The 20,710-nt window shown below is 32.6% G+C and overlaps 1 protein-coding gene across 2 annotated transcripts; it reads left to right on the plus strand.

The window, feature by feature from the left end:
- Positions 1-6,009: 6,009 nt before the first annotated feature.
- LOC133875082 (probable leucine-rich repeat receptor-like serine/threonine-protein kinase At3g14840) lies at positions 6,010-19,547 on the plus strand. 2 transcript variants are annotated; one of them, XM_062313080.1, is made up of 24 exons: positions 6,010-6,216; positions 6,525-6,675; positions 8,418-8,489; positions 8,587-8,658; positions 8,818-8,889; positions 8,977-9,048; positions 9,224-9,295; positions 9,439-9,510; positions 9,623-9,694; positions 9,787-9,858; positions 9,952-10,023; positions 13,619-13,690; positions 14,446-14,505; positions 15,286-15,339; positions 15,428-15,457; positions 15,576-15,619; positions 15,812-16,188; positions 16,281-16,479; positions 16,850-16,996; positions 17,325-17,443; positions 17,557-17,767; positions 17,877-18,114; positions 18,514-18,664; positions 18,961-19,547. In XM_062313080.1, exons 1-24 carry the CDS (start codon positions 6,129-6,131, stop codon positions 19,357-19,359), a joined length of 2,988 nt encoding a protein of 995 aa, XP_062169064.1. In that variant the 5' UTR covers positions 6,010-6,128; the 3' UTR covers positions 19,360-19,547. The 2 variants fall into 2 exon arrangements, with proteins under 2 accessions (XP_062169064.1, XP_062169065.1); XM_062313081.1 differs by lacking the exon at positions 9,623-9,694.
- The last annotated feature ends 1,163 nt before the right edge of the window (positions 19,548-20,710 follow it).

Here is a 20,710-nt window from a genome sequence, read left to right on the forward strand (position 1 = left end):
TCATTTGGAAGGAAACCAAATAACTTTCAAATAAAAATGTCAACCATTCGAAAGGAATTCAACTTATGGTGATTTCATTCACGTAGAATGCCTTAACATATACTTACAAGAATTATAAAGATAAACAACTAATCCTAACAAATGATTATTCTCCGTTATCAATAGATCGAAATAACTTATTTTATGATTTGATTAAAGAGATAAACATTTAGAAGAATGCTACGCATATTTTAAAGTGTTCACTTTTAAGTATTCACTTCTTAATATAGTACTAAAAAATGAGGAATGCTAAACCGTAAGACTCGTGTTCTCCTTGCATCTTCTAAAACTGATGTAACTTTTAAAATTATTATTAGATCAACTAGATTATTATTAAATTTTGATCCAATTATGATTTTAAAATTTACATCAATTTTGAGGTGACGTCTAGTATTACTTTTGAAAATTACTCCTTTTATGAAACACAAAGTACAAGAGAATTTATCCTGAAAGCGAAAAAACTGCTGAAATTACTGGAAACCATCGCAAAGGGTTTATGTACAAAGAATATAAAAGGCAGTCATCTTTGTCCCACAGGAAGACTGAGACGACGTAAACAAATTTACCTCATAACTAAATTAAACACGGCATTGACTTAAAAACATTTGAAAAGAAATACAGCCTCCCATCCTTTTCAGTCATTCTTGATGGCTGCAAGACACAACTAAAATTGGCCTACTTGATCAGTCTATGACCCACAGCGGAAACTTTAGAATATTTAGAGTAAAAAAAAAATATTTTTAATTATTTTGGTGAGTAGACAAATCACTAAAAATCAACAAAATAGTGATTTTTGTTTGGTGAGTGAACCGTACTCTCAAACTTTGGCGAGTACTATTCACTCACCAATTAAAGTAATAAAATATATATTTTTTTTTTCTCTTTTTTGTTTATTTATTTCTTTTCATATTCATAGCAAACATTCATTTCTCCCTCCATTTTTTATTTCTTATCCTAATGTTTATTTATATTGAAAGCATATGACATTTTTTGAAAAAAAAATAAAAAATATGACCATTAGGATGAGACAAATATTTCAAAAATATATGATCGTTAGGATATGATAAATATTTCAAAATATAACCATTAGGAAAAGACAAATTTTTTAAAATATAACCGTTATAATAAGACAAATGTTCAGAAATATGATTGTTAGAAAAACTATACATTCAAAAATATAAATGTGTTGAAAGGGGTTTGACTTCGTCAACAATATTTTGTGTTCTTGATGTGTGAATGTTTTATTGCTTTGGTGGTTTGAGTTTATTATTGTTGCAAAATTCTATTTGTAAAATTACTGCATATTGCGTGTTTTGTGCATTGGGGTTGGATTTCGGTCCCTTTTAGAGACTCAAGTCTGTAATAAACTCTACTACGTTCCATGCAACATATGCTTCTTCTACTGTTGGGTCTATTATATAAGGTTTAAAAAACCACAAAGTTGCCAATACATTCTCCTTATAGTCTCTAACAATTGCTCACACACCCATGTTCTTGTTTGAAGAATCTCTTGTACGTTGCATACCAATTTATCTTAATCACTCCATTTGGAGCTACAATCCATTTTAGATTTTTCATAGCTCGGTCCCTTATTTTCTGAAGGGTCCGAAGCCATTTATCTTTTCAAATTTTAATTTTTTTCAATCTATCTCCACCCTCTATATTAGCCCAGCTTTCATAAGATCTTGAGAATTTCATATGCTTCGCCGCACTTATGATGGTTTATAGTCCGGTTAAGACTTCAAAAAAGTACCTTGTACGTGGATAATACTTTTTAAAAATTTATGTCACCAGCGTATTCGACAAACCGGCCAACTGCTTTGGTACCCGGTTAGAAATAACTAGTAATCGGCCATCTCAGAATCGTTACCAATTTTAGAAATGATTTAACCTAGTTATAACCCGTAACCGGATATATATATATATATATATATATATATATATATATATGTATATATATATATATATATATTAAAATGATAAAATTAGCCTGTAGGATTTTAGTCTTTTACTTTAAAATTAGCCTATAGGATTTTAGGCTTCTACTTTCCGCATCTTTCAGCAGTTCTCATGACTTTACTTTCTCAGTTTCTTCTTTCTTCAATTATTTATTACAAATTGATTGATTGACCTGTCAATGAATTCCTATTTGTATGATTTTGAGGATCAAAGGGAAAGACATTTTTCTTTTGCTTGTAAACAGAAAGTAGCCGAGAGAATTAATGGGTTTATCTTTTACACCCACAAAATTAAACATCAGCAAAGATAGTTTTCTAGGCCTGCTCACAATTGCTTGGGGTTGGGAAAAAAAATCTAGAGACAAAGAGCAAAAAGAGGACAAGTTTTATTAAATGCAAAATATTGTATGTATTCTCTGACATCCAGAAAAAAAAAAAAATTAATATAACACCACCAAAGCACGAAGGGGACTTTAGAGACACTAGAGATCTCTCTCTCTTTGCTGCTCATCTCCTATCCTCTCAAGCTCCAAGCTCCAAGCCTCCAACGGATTAAGTAAGAAAAATATTTATCCCCAAACACCCCGGCCATACTGACGTTTCTGTTCCTATTTTCACTGTGCAAGCTAGAATCTCAAGGATAACTTTGTCAAATATTAGACAGACAACCTCAAGAAATAAAAATAGGTATGCCGTATGCCTCCTTTTTTATTTTACTGATCTCATATTTACTTCACTGCATGTAATCTGGGTTTTTTTTTGAAATTCCAGCGTATTAGGCCAAAAAAGGTGGATTTTTTTTTTTTAAAATGGCTAAGAATGGCTAAATGAAGTCTAAAAAGTAGGCTCAATACTTAAAATATGCTCAAAAAATGCAATTTTTTAAAATTTTGGATATCGGTGTAGATAACTGGGTATCAATCGGTAACCACCGGTTATTTGATATCCGATTAACCGACTACCTGCTTATTGAAACTAGTTAGAGATTTTGGCTAACCAGCTACTCCAGTTATTGTTACTGGTTTTAACTAATAACTGATAACTATAACCAAATTTTCACTATATAATTACCGCTCGAATAAAAATTCCCACCCCGGCTTGTGTTAAAAGAATTTCTTTCGAACCTTATGAGGTACGCTTTTAACGTGATGTATTTTTGAGAGTCTATTTAAAATTGGGTTAAATAGCTAAAAAATTGATTTTTTAGTACTTAAAAAGATCTGCCAAGTAAAATTTGGTTTGTATGGTAAATAAATTAAAAAAAAAAAATTGCAGTATTTTTTTTTTTTTTTGCTCTAAAAAATGTCCAAAATTGTGTTTTGAAATAAACTTGAAAATGACGTTTTTTTTTTCGAAGAAAACAAAAACTCTCAGACTTTTTTAGACTTTTTTCTTTAAAAAATCTTATAAGCTAGCAGTGACACATGCATGAACGTACCCATCAAAGGCTGCCTCCCTCTGATTGCGGAAAAATCTTGAACAATTATGAGGATAAGGATCCCGGTTGTCTTTTTATATTATGAGGATAAGGATCCTTATCCTCATAATATAAGAAGACAAACGGAGCATGGGTGTAACAATATTAAAAATATCCTTTTTGTCATAAGCATTAATGTAACAATGAGAGTATAATTATTTTTTTATATTTTTATAAAATATAAAAAAATAATTACGTCCTCACTGTTACATTAAATAAAGAGAATTCACCCATTTGACATTGAAAGGATCCAAATCTGAATTTTATCGACGCTAGTTTGAAAGAATTATCAACTACAAGAATTTTGTAGCCGTACGCACACATACGTAGCTTTCTGTAGATGTAGTCCTTCTCACCTTTTGACCAATATATATCCATTTTTTCTTTTTTTGATTTTTTTTTCGTATATTTAATATTTTGTTGATATTGTTATATTTTCTATTTACTAGATCAATTGTAATCAAATTTAATTATTATTATATTTGTACTTAGACATTATCTTATAAATAAGGATATTTGTATCGTAAACAATCAAGTTAATGAGAACAAAACATAACTCTAAAGGCCATGCATTCAAAGTGGTGGACGTACGTATTTAATGCCAAACCACTCATTAGTCTTCGTTTCTCATTTCTTTCTATATTTAATCAGATCCACTTTTATTTTGTTATATTAAATTTGAGTAATGATTGAATACCACCTAAAGATATAACTTTTTAACACGTTGCCTATGTGGCAAGGTGGTTCCATACCTTAATTTATTTTTAAAAAATAAAAAAATTCAAAAAGTAGTGAGGGACCACCTTGTCACATAGGCAAGGTAGTGAAAAGTTGTATCTTTGGATGGTATTCAATCATTAGTCATTAAATTTATAAACAAATCTCAACATCATCTATCCCTATATTACTGATTCTCATGTTTCACAGCATGTTAATTCCCTGCATTAATTAGAGCATCAATCTGAGTTTAGAAGTTGTCCACAAAATAATTATACCAATAATATTGCTTATAGTTTACACGATAATATAAACTTTGACTTGTCTTTGAGGTCTACGATGATCTCTTTATCACTCTCAAAGCAAAACCAGAAGTTAGTCCCTTGTTTCCTCACTGCTTACATTCTGTGTAATATGGAACTCCTATCTGATTTGATTACTACCAAGATTTATCACCCACGTCAATGAAAAAATAGATGTAAAATTAAGAGATTTATTAGTAGAAAATGATGCAATAAGAGAATAATATAATTTTATTTTATTTTTTTAAAAAAAAGAACTCTAGACATTATTCTAATACATTTTATATACCAAAATTATTAAACGGGAAGAAACATGATAGAAAATGGCTAGTCTATTCAACAAATTTAATTAATATTTAATTTTAAAATAAAATGTCTCATTTAAACTTCTTGCCTTTGAGCCTTTCGCCCTAAAATATATTGAACCAACCTTGACTGCAGTATTGGCCTGAAAGTTTTAAGAAGTTGTAGTGCGGTAGTCTAAGAACCTGTTTGGAATTGTATTGGCTAGGAAACAGAGAATTCTATAATAAAAAAGCGTTTGAGAAAAAAGTTTATTTTTAAGCTTTTCACAAAAGTGCGTTTTAGCCTTTTTAGAACAAAAAAGTTATAGAAATACTTTTTGAGATTACTACCAAATAGACCTATTTTTATTTTGCACAACTTTTTATATATTAAAATTACTTTCTAAATTTGTTAACACAGTTCCAAACTGCTCTTAACAAGTCTAGTAAGACTGCTGCCTACCAGCAGGGACATATAAGGCTAAGAAATTTTGAAAAGGACACGTGGACCCATCAAGGGCTGTTGCCTAGCTCCTTCTGGTTGTGGAAAAATCTTAGGAGAATTATCAACGCTATTCTGAAAGAATTATCAACAAGAGTACCATTGCTTAATTATTGTTTGAATTACCGCTATGAGAAAAATCGTAGCCGTAGCTTGTGTTAAAAATGTTTCCTTCAAAACATAATGATGTAGTATTCTTTAATTTCTTAGCCCCCGTTTGAAATTGTATTGAAGAGCTTAAAAATTGATTTTTGCACTTAAAAAGATTTGCCACATAAAAATTGGTTCGTTTGGTATTAAAAAAGTTTAAAGCATTTTTTCTTATTATCTTTTTGGTCTAAAATAACTTCCAAAATTACATTTTTATATAAACTTAAAAATGATGTTTTTTCAAAAATAAATAAATAAATTCACACTTTTTTAGATTTTTTTTCTAAAATAAAAAATAAAAAATAAAAAATCTTATATATGAGCTAGCAGTGAATAAAAATAAGGCTAAGGAATTTCCGAAAGGAAACATGGACCGGTCAAATTAAGGCTGCCTCCCTCTGGTTCTTGAAAATGAAAAATCTGAGAATTATCAACGCTGGCTAGGTAGCTTTCAGTTGTGTAACATCATCAAAAAAGTTACACGACATGTACGTTCCATGCATTAAATCGAGTATCAATCAAGTTTATTGTACTTTAATTGACTTTGAGGTCGTCCACGAGGACCTCTTTATTTATCACTCTCAAACCAAAACCACAAGTACTTACTCCCTTCTTTCCTCACTGCTTTCATCTCTCTCTCTCCAAACTCCTTCGGCCACCATTTTTGGGTGGGTAGCTGAAGGTATTTTGCTTGCCAAAATGAAGATGTTCCTTGTTCCAATATTAATTCTCCTTGCTTCAACTCTCTCCTTTTCCTTCGCAGCAGCTAGATTGCCGGATTCTGAAGGTATATATATATATATATATGCTCACCACACAGATGTGTATATATATATATATATATATATATATATATATATGATCTTTAAATTTTATCTTCTTGCCTTTATTTGTTACCTGAATAAATCATATATAGTTTCATGGGGATCAATCGATGCAAATAATTCAAATATTTTCATCAGGAAAACGTGCAAATTTTGATGGGTGGCATTGATTAGCCTTTTAATTCCTTTTTCCACTTGGCAATTAGCTGGCTTGATTAATGTAGCGCTGATTTGATCACAAGTACTTGTGTTGATTTTCTAACTTTTGCAGTGGAAGCTTTACATGACATAGCAAAGAGTTTAGGGAAGACGGACTGGAATTTCAGCGTAGATCCATGCACTGAATGGCTCCCCTTAATCGACAATAATATTACCTGCAGTACTGGCTGCTCCAATGGAACTGAGTGCCACGTTCTCATGATGTACGTCAGATCTCTCTCCTGTATACACACACGCATCATCCACCGACATATATGTGTTTCACTGAGATTGTTTTTCACACACATTTTTCGTATATATCTCATCTACATCTTTAATGAAAATGTATTACTAATAATCGGAAATATTTACAAAAATTCAAAAAGTTTTTGAAGTATGGGAAAAAAATAATTTACTACAAATACTAAATTTAAAAGATTTTGTTAATATGTCACATGTCATAATTTGATTAGCTTTCACGTGTTATATTATCAAAAATTTGTTAAATAAGTGAACGGTATTTAATTATAGAAAATAAATTATTTTTTTAATATATCTTAGAAATCTCTAAATTTATTTTCATAAAAAAAAGTTAATTAATTATTCAATCGAACAATTTTGCAATTGTTTTCCTTTTATCTTTAACTTTGGCCGTCCAAAAATATTCTAAATGAGTGCCGAGGACCACACCTTTTAGTCGCATTCAACACTTCTGTCAAATCGTAGATGGGGACAGCGTATTAAATGGGTGTCGATGGCCACATCTTTCTTCTTTTTTTTTTCTTCATTTACTCTGCTCATAGAATATACATATCTATTTTCAAAGCATTTTTAGTAGGCTTATTAAATTTTATCAGCAAAAATAGTTAAAATTTATTTTTTATTTTTTATTTTTTTAAAGCACCCATAGAAGTCTCACTATTTTAACTATTCACTATCACTATTTCATTTAAATAATATTTTTCAAAATGAAGATTGTATGTGATGCATGAGATAATAAAAAAAAAAAAAAAAACGAAGTTTTAATAGTTTTTTTAATAGATTTGGTGAGTAAATAGTATTCACTATTTTTGGTGAACTATGTTCTTTCAACTAATTAGTGAGGTTCCTGAAGAGCCATTTTATACACTTTCACCAAAATAACTAGTAAGAATGCTCTCATTAACTCTCTGTCCAAACCCATCTCGTTGGCATTAACTAATGCACAAAAATTGTATTGGGTTATGGAGTCTAGAGTAATTTTCACGTCATCATCAACATTTTTCTTTTCATTAGAGAGTTGTTTAGACTTTGTTGTATACAGTTTTTTTTTTTATTATTATTATTATTATTATTTCTAGACTAATGCTATACATATAGAGACGGAGCTAGGGTGGCAGTATAGGTCAAGGCCCAAGTTTGTTTGAAAAAAATAATTTAACAACCTATAATTTGATTTTCAACATATTATTATAAATTTTGGCGAGAGGGGATATTGATTGTCGTACCAAGTACTCCTCTAAACGGTTATTGTGTACCAAGTGCATAATGTCCACTGGAATGCCCGTGTATTTTGTCACAAGCTCGATTGATGAATTAATTTCAAGATATAAACTTTTCTATTATAATAGGTTGTTCAAAAGGATTCCCATTTCTTCTATCAAATATTATGCTTTTTCTCATATACTCGGGTTCAAATACTCATGGATTTGCTGTTTGCTTACTCGGTTTATAAAATTCAGAAAACACTAGAGTATAGCATTACTTAGAACTGAAAGGGGGCTGGGAGTGGCATGACACCTCCCACCTCTTTGAATGGGAAAGGTGCAATTTGATTAGAAAATAGTTCTTTAGGTTTCTTTAGCCTTTAACCCATGATTTTATTGTCATATATGTATTCATATATATATGTATTCATATGTATATATATTGAGAAAGTTACGCCCGGTAACTAAAAAACCCCACTCTCTATTGGATGTACATGCAGAATTCTCAAAGCACTAAGTCTTCCCGGCACACTCCCACCAAATTTGACTGGGTTGCCTTTCCTCCAACAAATGTAACTACTTCACTTTCTTTTACTCATAACAGAGATGCACACATGCTCTCCTTTCTTTCATCAACTGACTCATATCTCTATTTCCCTCTCGTATTAGTGACCTCACTCGCAACTACCTTAGCGGTTCAATCCCTCCGGGATGGGGTTCTTCAACGGAGCTAGTCAACATGTACTCTCTCTCTCTCTCTCTCTCTCTCTCTCTCATATATATATATATATATATATATATATATATATATATATATATATATATATATCCATATGTTTGTGTTCTCGAACCAATTCTTTGATGAAGGATGATTTTAATTACGTAAGAGTCTTATTGCAGTTCGCTTCTTGGAAACCGGTTAACGGGTTCTATCCCCAAAGAGCTGTCAAACATCACAAATCTCAAAAGCTTGTGAGTTTTGATCGCCCATTTGTTTCTATTTGTGAATTTTTTATTTTAGAGGTCTATTATAAAGGAATTCGGTTTTATTCTTTGTAGTACGGTGGAGTTCAATCAGCTTTCCGGAGATCTTCCTCCAGAGCTTGGCAATATGCCCTCCATAGAAAGATTGTAAGATTATTGTTGAATATTCCCTCTGACAAGAACCTTATCTCTTTTTATTAATTTGGTGTGAGAATTGCTTGGATTGGCTTTTCTATAAAAAGATGTTGAATCCTGATGCTGATATCTCAATTGGTTTTCTCTTACTTATGTGTTGTTGTTGTTGATGATGATGTTGTTATAGTCTCCTCAGCTCGAATAATTTTACTGGGGAGCTGCCTGATTCATTTGCAGAGCTCAACACATTGAAGGACTTGTAAGCTACTATTTCTTTCTTTCCGTATTACGTTTTTCATATGCTTGGAATTAGTTACTAACCTTTGCATTCTGATATTACATATGACATTTCTTTCCTTTTTTATTTTATTTTATTCCTTTTGTCCAATCAACCTAATGCAGTCGGATCAGCGACAATCAATTTTCGGGAAAGATACCCAATTATATTCAAAACTGGACAAACCTTACAAAACTGTGAGAGCTTTGTTCCTTTTTCTTTTTTAATTGTGTTTAAGGATTTTGTCGTGATTTTTAATTTTGGTTGTTACGTGTTATCCCTCATTAAATCAAAATTTGGCAACAACAGACTGATTCAGGCAAGTGGTTTGAACGGGCCAATTCCTCCTGCCATTGGTTTTTTGGAAAAGTTAACAGACTTGTCAGTATCAATCTTCTATGTTACAGGTATAAATCATTTTCAGATGGAATTGCGTTTGAATTACTTTGTTCTTTGTTGAATTTGATATGCAGGAGAATTAGTGATTTGAATGGATCTGAAGAACCTTTTCCACCACTTAATAATCTGACACAGCTGAAGACACTGTAAGTTAAATGTTTCAACTACATGATTTTCCAAAGTACCCATCCTTATGGCCACTCAAGTTACATGGATATATATTTTTTATTTTGTTACAGGATATTGAGGAGTTGCAATATCACTGGACCGCTACCTGAATATCTCACAAAAATGACGAAATTGAAAGCCTTGTTAGTATAGTAGCCACTTTTTCCTCGATTTTCTATTTGCTGATATTTCAAAAATCCTCTTAAAAATGCTTTTATGCTAATTTATGGATAATTCAGTATTCTTGCATGGTTCTTAATTACTTTTCTTCTCCTTGTGTTGACTGACCTAAACCGACTTAGGTGGCATTCTTGATTTGAAAAATAGCACTACCTAAAGTACCTGTCCAGACCAGGCTACATACCACAACAATCTCCCACTTGGAGACTGGTCCGCAACCGCCTTCACCTAGGCGGTTAGCAGTTATTTTTATAACCGCCAGTTAGTAGTTATTATGTTATAATCGGCAGTTTGAAAACTACTTTTTAATTTAGGCTATGGGCTATGGGCAAGGAGAACAAACGCAAACTAAAAAAGGAATGTGATCGGAGAACCTCTGTTTCGATTTGAGAGTGAGGGACGAGAGGCTGCGCCGCTGCTGATGCCTGTGAGAGACTGAGAGGAGACGAGAGTTGACAGCCGCCCGGTGCCCAGTCGCCTAGCTGTCATCCTACACCGCGAGAATTGAGAAGTGAGAAGACAAGTGTTTTAGGTTTTCAAAAGATTGAAAGTTGAAACATCAGATTAGGTTTTAGACTCAATAGTGTTTTAGGTTTAAAATCAGTAACAATACAGCGTCGTTTTGGTATTTTTAATAGCAAGACAACGCCATATCGACTGTGTAGTCATAGGGCTGTACAAATTTTTTAATATATATATATTACAAGGGTAGGCGGTTAGCGGTTACTAACCGTCTCCGCCTACCCCTAAAACTACTAACCGCCTTCACCTAAACGGTTAGCGGTTATTTATAACTGCTTTCGAAAGCGGTTACGCGGTTAGCAGTTGCGAAGCGTTTATAACCACCCCGTTTGTATAAGCCTAATGCTTCTTGTGGTGTTTTGTTCCATAGGCTTTTTGTAGGACAACGGTTTGATAAATATACAGCCCAATCTATAGCTTCCGCCCAAAATTCTTTAGGCATTCTGTTTGTCTTCAACATGCTTCGAGCTATATTGAGAATTGTCCTATTCTTTCTTTCAACAACACCATTTTGTTGTGGCGATCTTAGAACCGTTAAAGGTCGACGTATTCCATTTACTTCACAAAATTCTTTAAATTCATTAGATATATATTCGCTTCCTCAATCGGATCTCAATGATTTAAAACAATAACCACTTTGTTTTTCTACAAAGACTTAGCGGCTCATTTGCTCTTGTAGTAGATTCTTTTGGAAAGCTTTTCCGGAATTGTTTGCCAACAAGACATCCTTTGCAAAGTTGATCCGGTTGATTAATGAAAGGCGAGCCATTCACCATCTTTTTTTGTGCCAACAATTTTAATCCGCCAAAATTTTCATGTCCAAACCTCAAATGCCAAAGTCAAGATGAATCTTTCAAACAAGTCTTGAGACATTTAGCCACATTCATTTGAATATTTAATAAAAACATTCTATTGCTTGTCATGGTAACTTTGGTTATCAATTTCTTCTTGTCATCTCTTAGTAAAAGACTACGATTTTTCATATGAATTTCAAAGTCTTTTTCCAAGAATTGTCCCAAGCTCAAAATATTACTTTTCATACTTGGAACAAAATAAACATTTGTAATAAATTGGTGTTTTCCATTTTTCAAGCGAATTAAGATTGTACCTTTCCCTCTTATTGGAACTTTAGACAAGTCTCCAAAAATTACATTCTCGCTCACCGATTCATCAAGCACCACAAAGTTGTTTTTGTCTCCACACATATGGTTATTTGCCGCGTTATCAAGATACCACGAGTTCTTCTCTTCTCTTTCTTCTCCTTTATAAGCTAGCAACAACGTGGGCTCCGCATCATTATTTTCAGCATAATTAACTTTCTCTTCAACATTGTTAGTGTGGCTTCTACACTCCCAAGCATAATGACCATATTTTTGGAAATTATAACATTTAACTTGAGATTTATCATACCTTCTTCCATATTGCTTCAAATTATTTCCTCTTCCTCGTCTTCTTGATGCTTGACCTCTCTCTCTCTTCGTAATTGAAACTATTACGTCCGCCTCTTCCTCTTCCTCTACCGCGGCCACGGCCTCGTCCACGTCCATGTCCTTGTCCTTGTCCTCTTTGACTCATTTCTTGTTCTTCTTCCTTATTTTTGAAACAGATCTTTGTAGCTAAAACTTGTTCCAATGGCTCTTCTTTCTTCTTGTTAAGCCTCTCTTCATGGGCTTGAAGAGATCCCATGAGTTGATCAATACTTATGGTTTCTAAATCTTTTGACTCTTCAATAGCGACAACAATATGGTCAAATATTTGATGCAAGGAACGAAGGATCCAATGACTCGAACATCTTCCAATCTTTCTCCATATCTCTTCATTTGATTTACTATGACCAACACCCTTGAAAAATAATCTGCGATCAATTCGGATTCTAGCATTCGCAAAATTTCAAATTCGCCTCTTAATGTTTGAAGGCGAACTTTCTTCACTTTATCAACTCCTTGGTAAGAGTTTTGGAGAATCTCCCATGCTTGCTTAGAGGTAGTTGCATTCGCCACCTCTCGAACCCAGACTCATCCAAACATTGATAAATAAGGGTGAGAGTTTGTTGATCATTCTTTCAAAGTTTCTGCAAAGCCCCTCTTTGATTAGGACTCAAAGGAACTTCTTCACTAGGCTCATCGTAGCCTTTTTCTACAATTTCCCAAGTATCTTGCAATCCAAGCAATGCCTTCATACGAATGCACCAATTATCAAAATTGTCTTTGAAAAGGTGAGGGAATTGAAATGGAAAGGTTGAATTGGCCATTTCTCTAGGATCAATAAGCTGTGCTCTAATACCAATTTGTTGGAAATTGGAAACCACACACACACACCAAGAGAGAGAATGAAAAGGAAGAGAGACAATAAATTGATAGAGGACTTTATATTCTTTTATTCAACTTAATTAAAAGTAACTTGCTTACATGGGTATTTATAGGATACAAATGACCCTTCTAACTTTTTCACACTAACTTCATTCATTTACATCTCATATAACTCCCATGTAACTCCTATGTAAAATAACTCTTGAAAACCCAAAAGACACAACCTCTTCAAGTCACTTGGTAACTTACAAGAATAATAAAAGACTCAAATAAATGTTATTAAAATTAAGTTTATTATTCAACAAGGGAACTTATGCTAACAAAGAAACAAATTGTCCCACTAGAAATGAGTTAACAACTTATTTAATTGACAAGCAAAGAGATGGGTAGATTAATGTGCTGCCACAATCAAGCATGAATGATATACCAGGAAAACTTTTATTTTATAAGATTTTAAACAAAAACGAAAACTATTACCTCCCTTTCCCACCCACTTGCAACTCAAACCAAGGCCAAGGATCTGAAAATGATTTTTAAAAGATTTAAGAATTCCCTCTAAATTAGCATTGTTTTGACTTTGTTTATGACATTCATATATAAAAATGACTGTCTTTTCTCGTTTTGACAACTTCAATATGTTGTTTGTTTGTAATACTTTTCAGCAAAGAATTGGTTTTTTAGGGTGTTATTTGTTTTCTAATTGATTTAATTATAACTTTTCCTGCAGAGATCTCAGCTTTAACAAACTAGATGGAGAAATTCCACGCAGCTTTTCCAATCTACAAATTTCAGATTACATGTATGCATTTTAAATTATATGTACATTTTCAAATTACAAAACCATTTTGGTATAGATGAGAGACAGTGTGATCATTACCACATTACTGGGGATGAAGAAGGAAAAGTTTAATGGCCTGATCTATTAGGCAATCTCCAATTGGATTAACTGGATGACTCCTAGATTCTGCTGGCCTTAAACGACCTCAAGTATAAAATCAGCAAAAAAATAATTTTTTTCTTTCGGCATCAAAGTTAAACTCAAACAAACTTTGGGCCCCAAAAAGAATTATCTATGGTGAAGTGAATGGCTTGTAAAATATAACGTGGCACTAATGTGGCTTAAATACACCAAGTCAAGCTTTTAGTTATAAGGGTTCTGTAAAAAGTTTGAAGTACGTATTTTCATTGGATGTATATATCATCCATATGGGTAATTGAGTGCTGAAAATGTATTCTCTTAAATGCATACCCAGTCGTGTGAATACTCAAGGCTAAAAAAGAAAATATAGGTCCTTTCATGTCATTGAAATTATAGGTTTCCTTTAGTTAAATACTGAATGCTGACATCCATAGAAGGATTTTTCAAATTTACTTCCTAGTTAAAGTAGCTAACTTAACACTCCATTCCATGTAATTTATCATTGTTAATATGAAATCATCCAAAGCATAAATATTCATTTAGTCATTTAGCCATTGGATGAGTTTTAACAAGATCTGATTTGTAATTCACAAACTACTTAATGATACTAAGTTGTTCATATTGATTTTGTTTAGGTATTTAACTGGCAACTTGCTAACTGGACCTGTTGAGATGCTGACAAAAAAGGCCAGCATGTAAGCTTCTCGTCCAAATTCTATATATTCAATTTGTTAACCAAACATTTTGACGTATTTTTTTTTATTGTAATCATTACGTGGTATTTCATTAATAATGATAATTGTGCTTGTATCTGTGTATGACCTCAGTAATATGTAGTCACTTGCGTGCTTTGCTAGCACTTCCTCCATTTGATTGGTCTGAATGTCAAAATGTGAAGAAAATTAGACGCATTTAATGTTTTAATTATCTTTATCATTAATTAGAAAATTGACAATATGCGTCTTTTGAGAGTAATTTACTGAAACCTGTGAGGTACTTCAGTAATTAATTATGAAAATGAAGGACTGAAAGCATATCAGATAAAGGAAATTTATTTCTTACAAGTTTTAATCATGTCCATGAATTTCTACTCCTGAAAGTTCCCCAACTGTTTCTACTCTCCTAGATTTTACTTCCAGAGGCTTTTTCTAAATATGTCAAAAATGGCATCCCAACTTCAAAAATAGGATCCAAAGAATATGAATTTTCATTAGCATCCACTATTCTGGTATTTGTTTATGGGAATGTTAGCAACCTGATCCCCTTATGAGTGGTGAAAAGAGCTTGTCGTTTTTCTACTTAAGTTCAGTTTAAAGTGTAATCTCTTGGATTGTATAGAATGAAGTATGAGAACAATTAAATCTGAATATTATCGTCTCTTCCAAGTATATAATGTACTACCATGTATATTAAATTTTTCTGGTCATGCTACATTATGGAAGATAATGAATCATGTTTACTTCTTTTGAGTGCAGTGATCTTTCATATAACAAATTTCCGGTTGGAGGATCAAGTTGTGAACCTACTCTGTAAGACTTTATTCTAATTAAGCATGTTTGTCTGAATGCAAGCGCTCATGGGCATACTCACTAAACTTTTCTCTGTTATTTTCTATAGGAACTTGTTTGCAAACTCTGGCAATAACTTGTAAGTATCAACTTCATCTATCAAAAATATGCATCACAAAATTTTCTGATATTAACTTAACACAAATCTAATTTTGATATTAACAATAACTTGTTTTGGACCTTAATTGTTCCAACAGTGGCCTGGATTCATGTTTGGGAAGCTTTGGTTGTCCTGATCAAAGTAAGTTGAAATGCCATATATCTCGTCAAGATTGTTATATTCAATAGTGTACCAACTCATCCTTTCCTCTCCCCACTCCTCTCTCAATTGAAAGTATTGAATAGATTTTCTTCCTTTTCTTTTTTGATGAATATGAATGCTATAACGTCTACCTGTTTAGTTGTTACTAATCTGTTGTTGCTTTTATCCCAGAATCCAAGCTTCATATAAATTGCGGTGGAGAAGAAGTAACCATTAATAGAACTACATATGATGTTGATACGGAACCAGGTGGACCTTCAAAATTCTACATGTCGAGGTCACAATACTGGGCATTTAGCAGCACTGGTCACTTCTTGGATAATGATGACGAGACTGACATTTATATTGTGCAAAATTCATCCAAGCTCTCTATGACCAACCCTCAACTGTACAAGAATGCACGCCTTTCTCCTCTCTCTCTTACTTATTATGCTTTTTGTATGAGAAATGCAAATTACACAGTAATCCTCCATTTTGCGGAGATAGTGTTCACTGATGACAAAACATATAGAAGCTTGGGAAGGCGTATATTTGATATTTACATTCAGGTAATTATTACAATATACTTCCGCTTTCATCAACCAATTTTTAGTTACTCAAGTAGTTGTTAGCATGACAAAAATGGATTATAATAATGTAGGGAAAGTTGGTATGGAAGGATTTCAACATTGTAAAAGAGGCTGGTGGAGTTGGGAAGGAATTTATTACAAATTTTACTGCTGTCGTGACTAATAATACCTTGGAGATCCGTTTGTACTGGGCTGGGAAGGGGACAACTGATATCCCGAGAAAATCATACTATGGTCCTCTTATTTCAGCTATTTCTGTGGTTGATCCTGGTAGGTTTTATGTTTTATGAGTTCGCGCTAACTTTCAATGGTTTGAAAGTGAACCATTCTCATACTTGCTTATATCTTAGCATGTAAATTTATCTCTATTTATTTGAGAACGTTTAAGAAAGCATGATGCTAATTATATTTCATTAATTTCCTTAAAGTATTTGATTTGACCATTTTAATTTCTTTATGGTATCATAGATCAATGTATTTGTCTTTTTTGTCCACATTTTGTGATTTTATTTTATATTTTTTCAGTTTGATGTGTACTAGTTCACGAAATGATATTAAAAAATCATATCGATGAATAAGAGAATGAAATCCTTTTTCTTGTTTATTTTCATTGTAACTCTTATGTTTTTTCTTCAAACAGATTTTATACCGCCATCAGAAAATGGAACTGGTATACCTCTAGGTGCAACGGTTGGGATTGTCGTTGCCGGAGCTTTTGTTATATTTTTGGTTCTGGGTATCCTCTGGTGGAAATGCTGTCTTGGACAGAAAAATAAGATGGAACAAGGTATTTGAAAGGCAATTACTATTGTTATTATATAGATAAATATTTATTTCTGATATGTTCTTTGGATTCTATAGTTTTTATTTTTTCTCCATTCTGCATTCTGCATGTACACTGGTGGGATGAAATAAATTCCCTATATATATATATTTTAGAGGGTATATATATCAAACAATTTACCAATCCCTAATTCTTTCAAGTGGAAACAACTAATTTACTCATCATCTGTTTAGTTACAGTACACTTTAAAATGTCTCAAACTATAAGGAATGTCAAGAATTTTGCAAATTTCTTAGACATGCTTCCGTATCTGACTTGGCATCTCCCTCAGATTTAAAGGGTTTGAACTTACAAACTGGCACATTCACCTTAAGGCAAATCAAAGCTGCAACAAACAACTTTGATGCTGCAAATAAAATTGGGGAAGGTGGTTTTGGTTCTGTTTATAAGGTATTTGCAGAATAAATAGTTTCTTTTCATTGAATGTTTCTTATTATAGTTCTTTCTCTTTTTGAAGTGTTCCTTACTCATATATGACAAAAGTTTATGTTTCCCAAATGCAGGGCCTTTTGTCAGATGGCACCAGAATTGCAGTCAAACAGCTTTCTTCCAAATCAAAGCAAGGAAATCGTGAGTTTGTGAATGAGATAGGCATGATTTCTGCTTTGCAACACCCTCATCTTGTTCAGCTCTATGGATGCTGTATTGAAGGAAATCAATTGTTGCTAGTATACGAATACATGGAAAATAATAGTCTCGCTCGTGCTTTGTTTGGTAAACTTTTACCTTCATGAGCTTAATTGTTTTTTTTTTTTTTTTTGTGTATTTTTTGTCATTGGTGTGCCGATCATATATTGTTTTTTATTAATTTGATTGATTAAAGGGCCAGAAGAATATGGGTTGAAATTAGATTGGGCAATGAGACAAAAGATTTGTGTCGGTATAGCAAGAGGTTTGGCATTTCTCCATGAAGAATCGAGATTGAAGATTGTTCATAGAGACATCAAGGCTACTAATGTCTTGCTTGATAAAAATCTCAACCCGAAGATATCTGACTTTGGTTTGGCCAAGCTTGATGAAGAGGATAATACACACATAAGCACCCGAGTTGCTGGAACTTAGTGAGTTGCTCTGTATTAATTTAATGTCACAATGTTTTTTATTATCTTTTTTCTTGTTTTCATGTGATACCACTAGACTAAAAGAAAGAGAGAACAAAAAGAAAATTGAAAATAGAGGAATTGTTAGTAAAGTTTAATAGTACCAAAAAAATTATAGCTTGAGAAATTTCATTGTCTGAATTGTTTAACAAGCTAACTTGATTACTTCATGGTATTGATTTTTGTTTATCCATGCCACTAAGACAAGAAAAAAAAAAAAAAATCTTGATATTAGCAATTTACAAAATCTTGTTTAGGAGAAGAAAAATAAGGCACATAAAAAAATTATCCCCCTTAATATCAGTAATTTTACAAAATCTTGATGCTGAAAATGCTACCCATTGTTTTGTGATTTGGCAGTGGATATATGGCACCTGAATATGCATTGCGGGGTTATTTAACTGACAAAGCAGATGTTTATAGTTTTGGAATTGTTGCCTTGGAAATCGTCAGTGGGAGGACCAACACTAGTTACCGGGCCAAGGAGACATCTTTCCAACTTCTTGATTGGGTATTTTGAACCTCTTTCTTTCTTGCATTTATTTCTTTTAAACTTTTGGTTAATTTTTATTCTCCGTGTGTTTGTTAATCTTAAAAAGTAGATTAGGGAATTGTCTCATGATGAATATCCAGTTGTCATATTTGCAGAGCAAGAAAGTTGACAAGGTTTCTGACCAGTAGCATGTTATTGCTAATTAGACTTGTCTAAAAAAATTTCTCAGTGTCTTAATTTCTTGCCCAATCCCTAGTTTTTTCCAAGTTTAAGGCTACAAATTTTTTACACTACTCCTATCTCCCTGTTTTCAGGCACTTCTTTTAAAAGAGAAAGAAAGTTTATTGGAACTAGTGGATCCAAGGTTGGGCTCAAACTACAAGAAAGAAGAGGTCATGGTGATGATCAATGTGGGTCTCCTATGCGCCAATACTTCAGCAGCAGTTAGGCCTACCATGTCTGCAGTGGTGAGCATGCTTGAGGGTGACATTGTTGTTCCAGGGTTGGTTTCAGATCCAAGTGTCTCAAATAATGAAATGAAAGAGGCAATGTGGGAGCAATATCAACAAAGTAAACTACAGAATAGGAGTGAGAGCCAGACAGAGAGTATCTCAATGGATGACCCATGGACTGCTTCTTCTACCTCTGCCGCTGATCTATATCCAGTCAATTTGGATTCTGAATACTGGGAGAAAAGAGCTTTGAGAAGTTGAAGGAGCTCCATCTCTCAGTTTGGTCGTCAATATAAATCTTAACTTGCAATGGTTTGTGGTATATTTTTCATTTTTATTTTACAAGTTCTCTCAGATTACCCTTGTGAAAGAACAAGGCATGATTACATGGATCAAACTCATTAAGTGCCATTATTATTATTATGGGATAATATTTTAGTTTCACAAAACTCCTAGCCACATAGGCATCATTATTTGCGTGTGATTTTGTATTGTGCAGTGTTTTCATTCAAATCCTATTATGGAAATGACGATTAGCATGCATTAAAATTGTTTGAATATATATATATATATTGAAAATCAACCCTAGCCGCACAATTAGGGGTAATTTTGTCCAAATCAAAATAGACGTGCTATATACATACTCACATTGTCGTTCTCTATCCTCTCACTTTTTCAAAATTACTATTGAATATGTAATGTCTATATGTGGTACGGGCTCCATGAGAGGTGAAAATACGGGCAGCTAATAATTGTCCACATTCGCTATCCGCACCTAACTGCCATTTACTATCAATGTATACGGATGCAGAAAGCGGTTTTAGGGTATGCAGATACGATTAATAACCGTATCCTCATTCTCTTTATATATAATATATATTTAATTAAATTCACTATAATGTTGTCGTCTTGAATTTGGTAAGTTAGGACCTTTAGATTATGTTATGTTTTTTTTTTTCACTATCATCTTAAAGTCATACCTCACTACATTTACTCATTTATTTTCTTCTTTTCTTCTTTTCTTCTTTTCCTTTGAGTAATCCAAATCATGATTACTCTATGAGACAGACCTTCTATGGTTGATAATCATAAATTGTGTAACAAGTAAAATATTAATTTATGGGAAAACTATATTTAAGCCCTCAAACTACCAGTCGTTTTTGAAGAAGCCCTGTAAACTACTAATCATCGCACTATGGCCTCCCAAACTATCAAATAGTGCCAAAAATACCCATTTTGTCGAAATATATCTATAATAACTTTGTCACGTGTCATATATTCAATTTAATAATAAAAAAAAAATCAAATTTAAAATAAAATATTCAAAAAAAGTTAAAAAAAAAATGAGGGGTGGCTCAAGCCACCTCTTCATATATATATATATATATATATATATAGTTTTTTTTTAATATTTTTATTATTTTTAAATTGTTTTAATTTTTTTTAATTTCTAAATTGAATATATGACATGTGGCAAGGATATTATACGAATATTTTGACAAAAGAAGTCTTTTCGGTACTATTTGGTAGTTTGGAGGGCCATAGTGTAAGTATTGATAGTTTAGGGGGTTACTTAAAAAACGGCTGATAGTTTGGAGAGCTTAAATGTAGT

Source organism: Alnus glutinosa, chromosome 8 (assembly GCF_958979055.1).
Source record: "Alnus glutinosa chromosome 8, dhAlnGlut1.1, whole genome shotgun sequence".
Lineage (NCBI taxonomy): Eukaryota > Viridiplantae > Streptophyta > Magnoliopsida > Fagales > Betulaceae > Alnus > Alnus glutinosa.

Excerpts from the sequence above, each read along its gene's own strand:
- LOC133875082 (XM_062313080.1), top strand. The coding sequence starts at position 6,129 with ATGAAGATGTTCCTTGTTCCAATATTAATTCTCCTTGCTTCAACTCTC. Across the intron at positions 9,296-9,438 it reads CTCAACACATTGAAGGACTT|TCGGATCAGCGACAATCAAT; the intron begins GTAAGCTACTAT and ends AACCTAATGCAG. Across the intron at positions 17,444-17,556 it reads GTTTTGGTTCTGTTTATAAG|GGCCTTTTGTCAGATGGCAC; the intron begins GTATTTGCAGAA and ends TCCCAAATGCAG.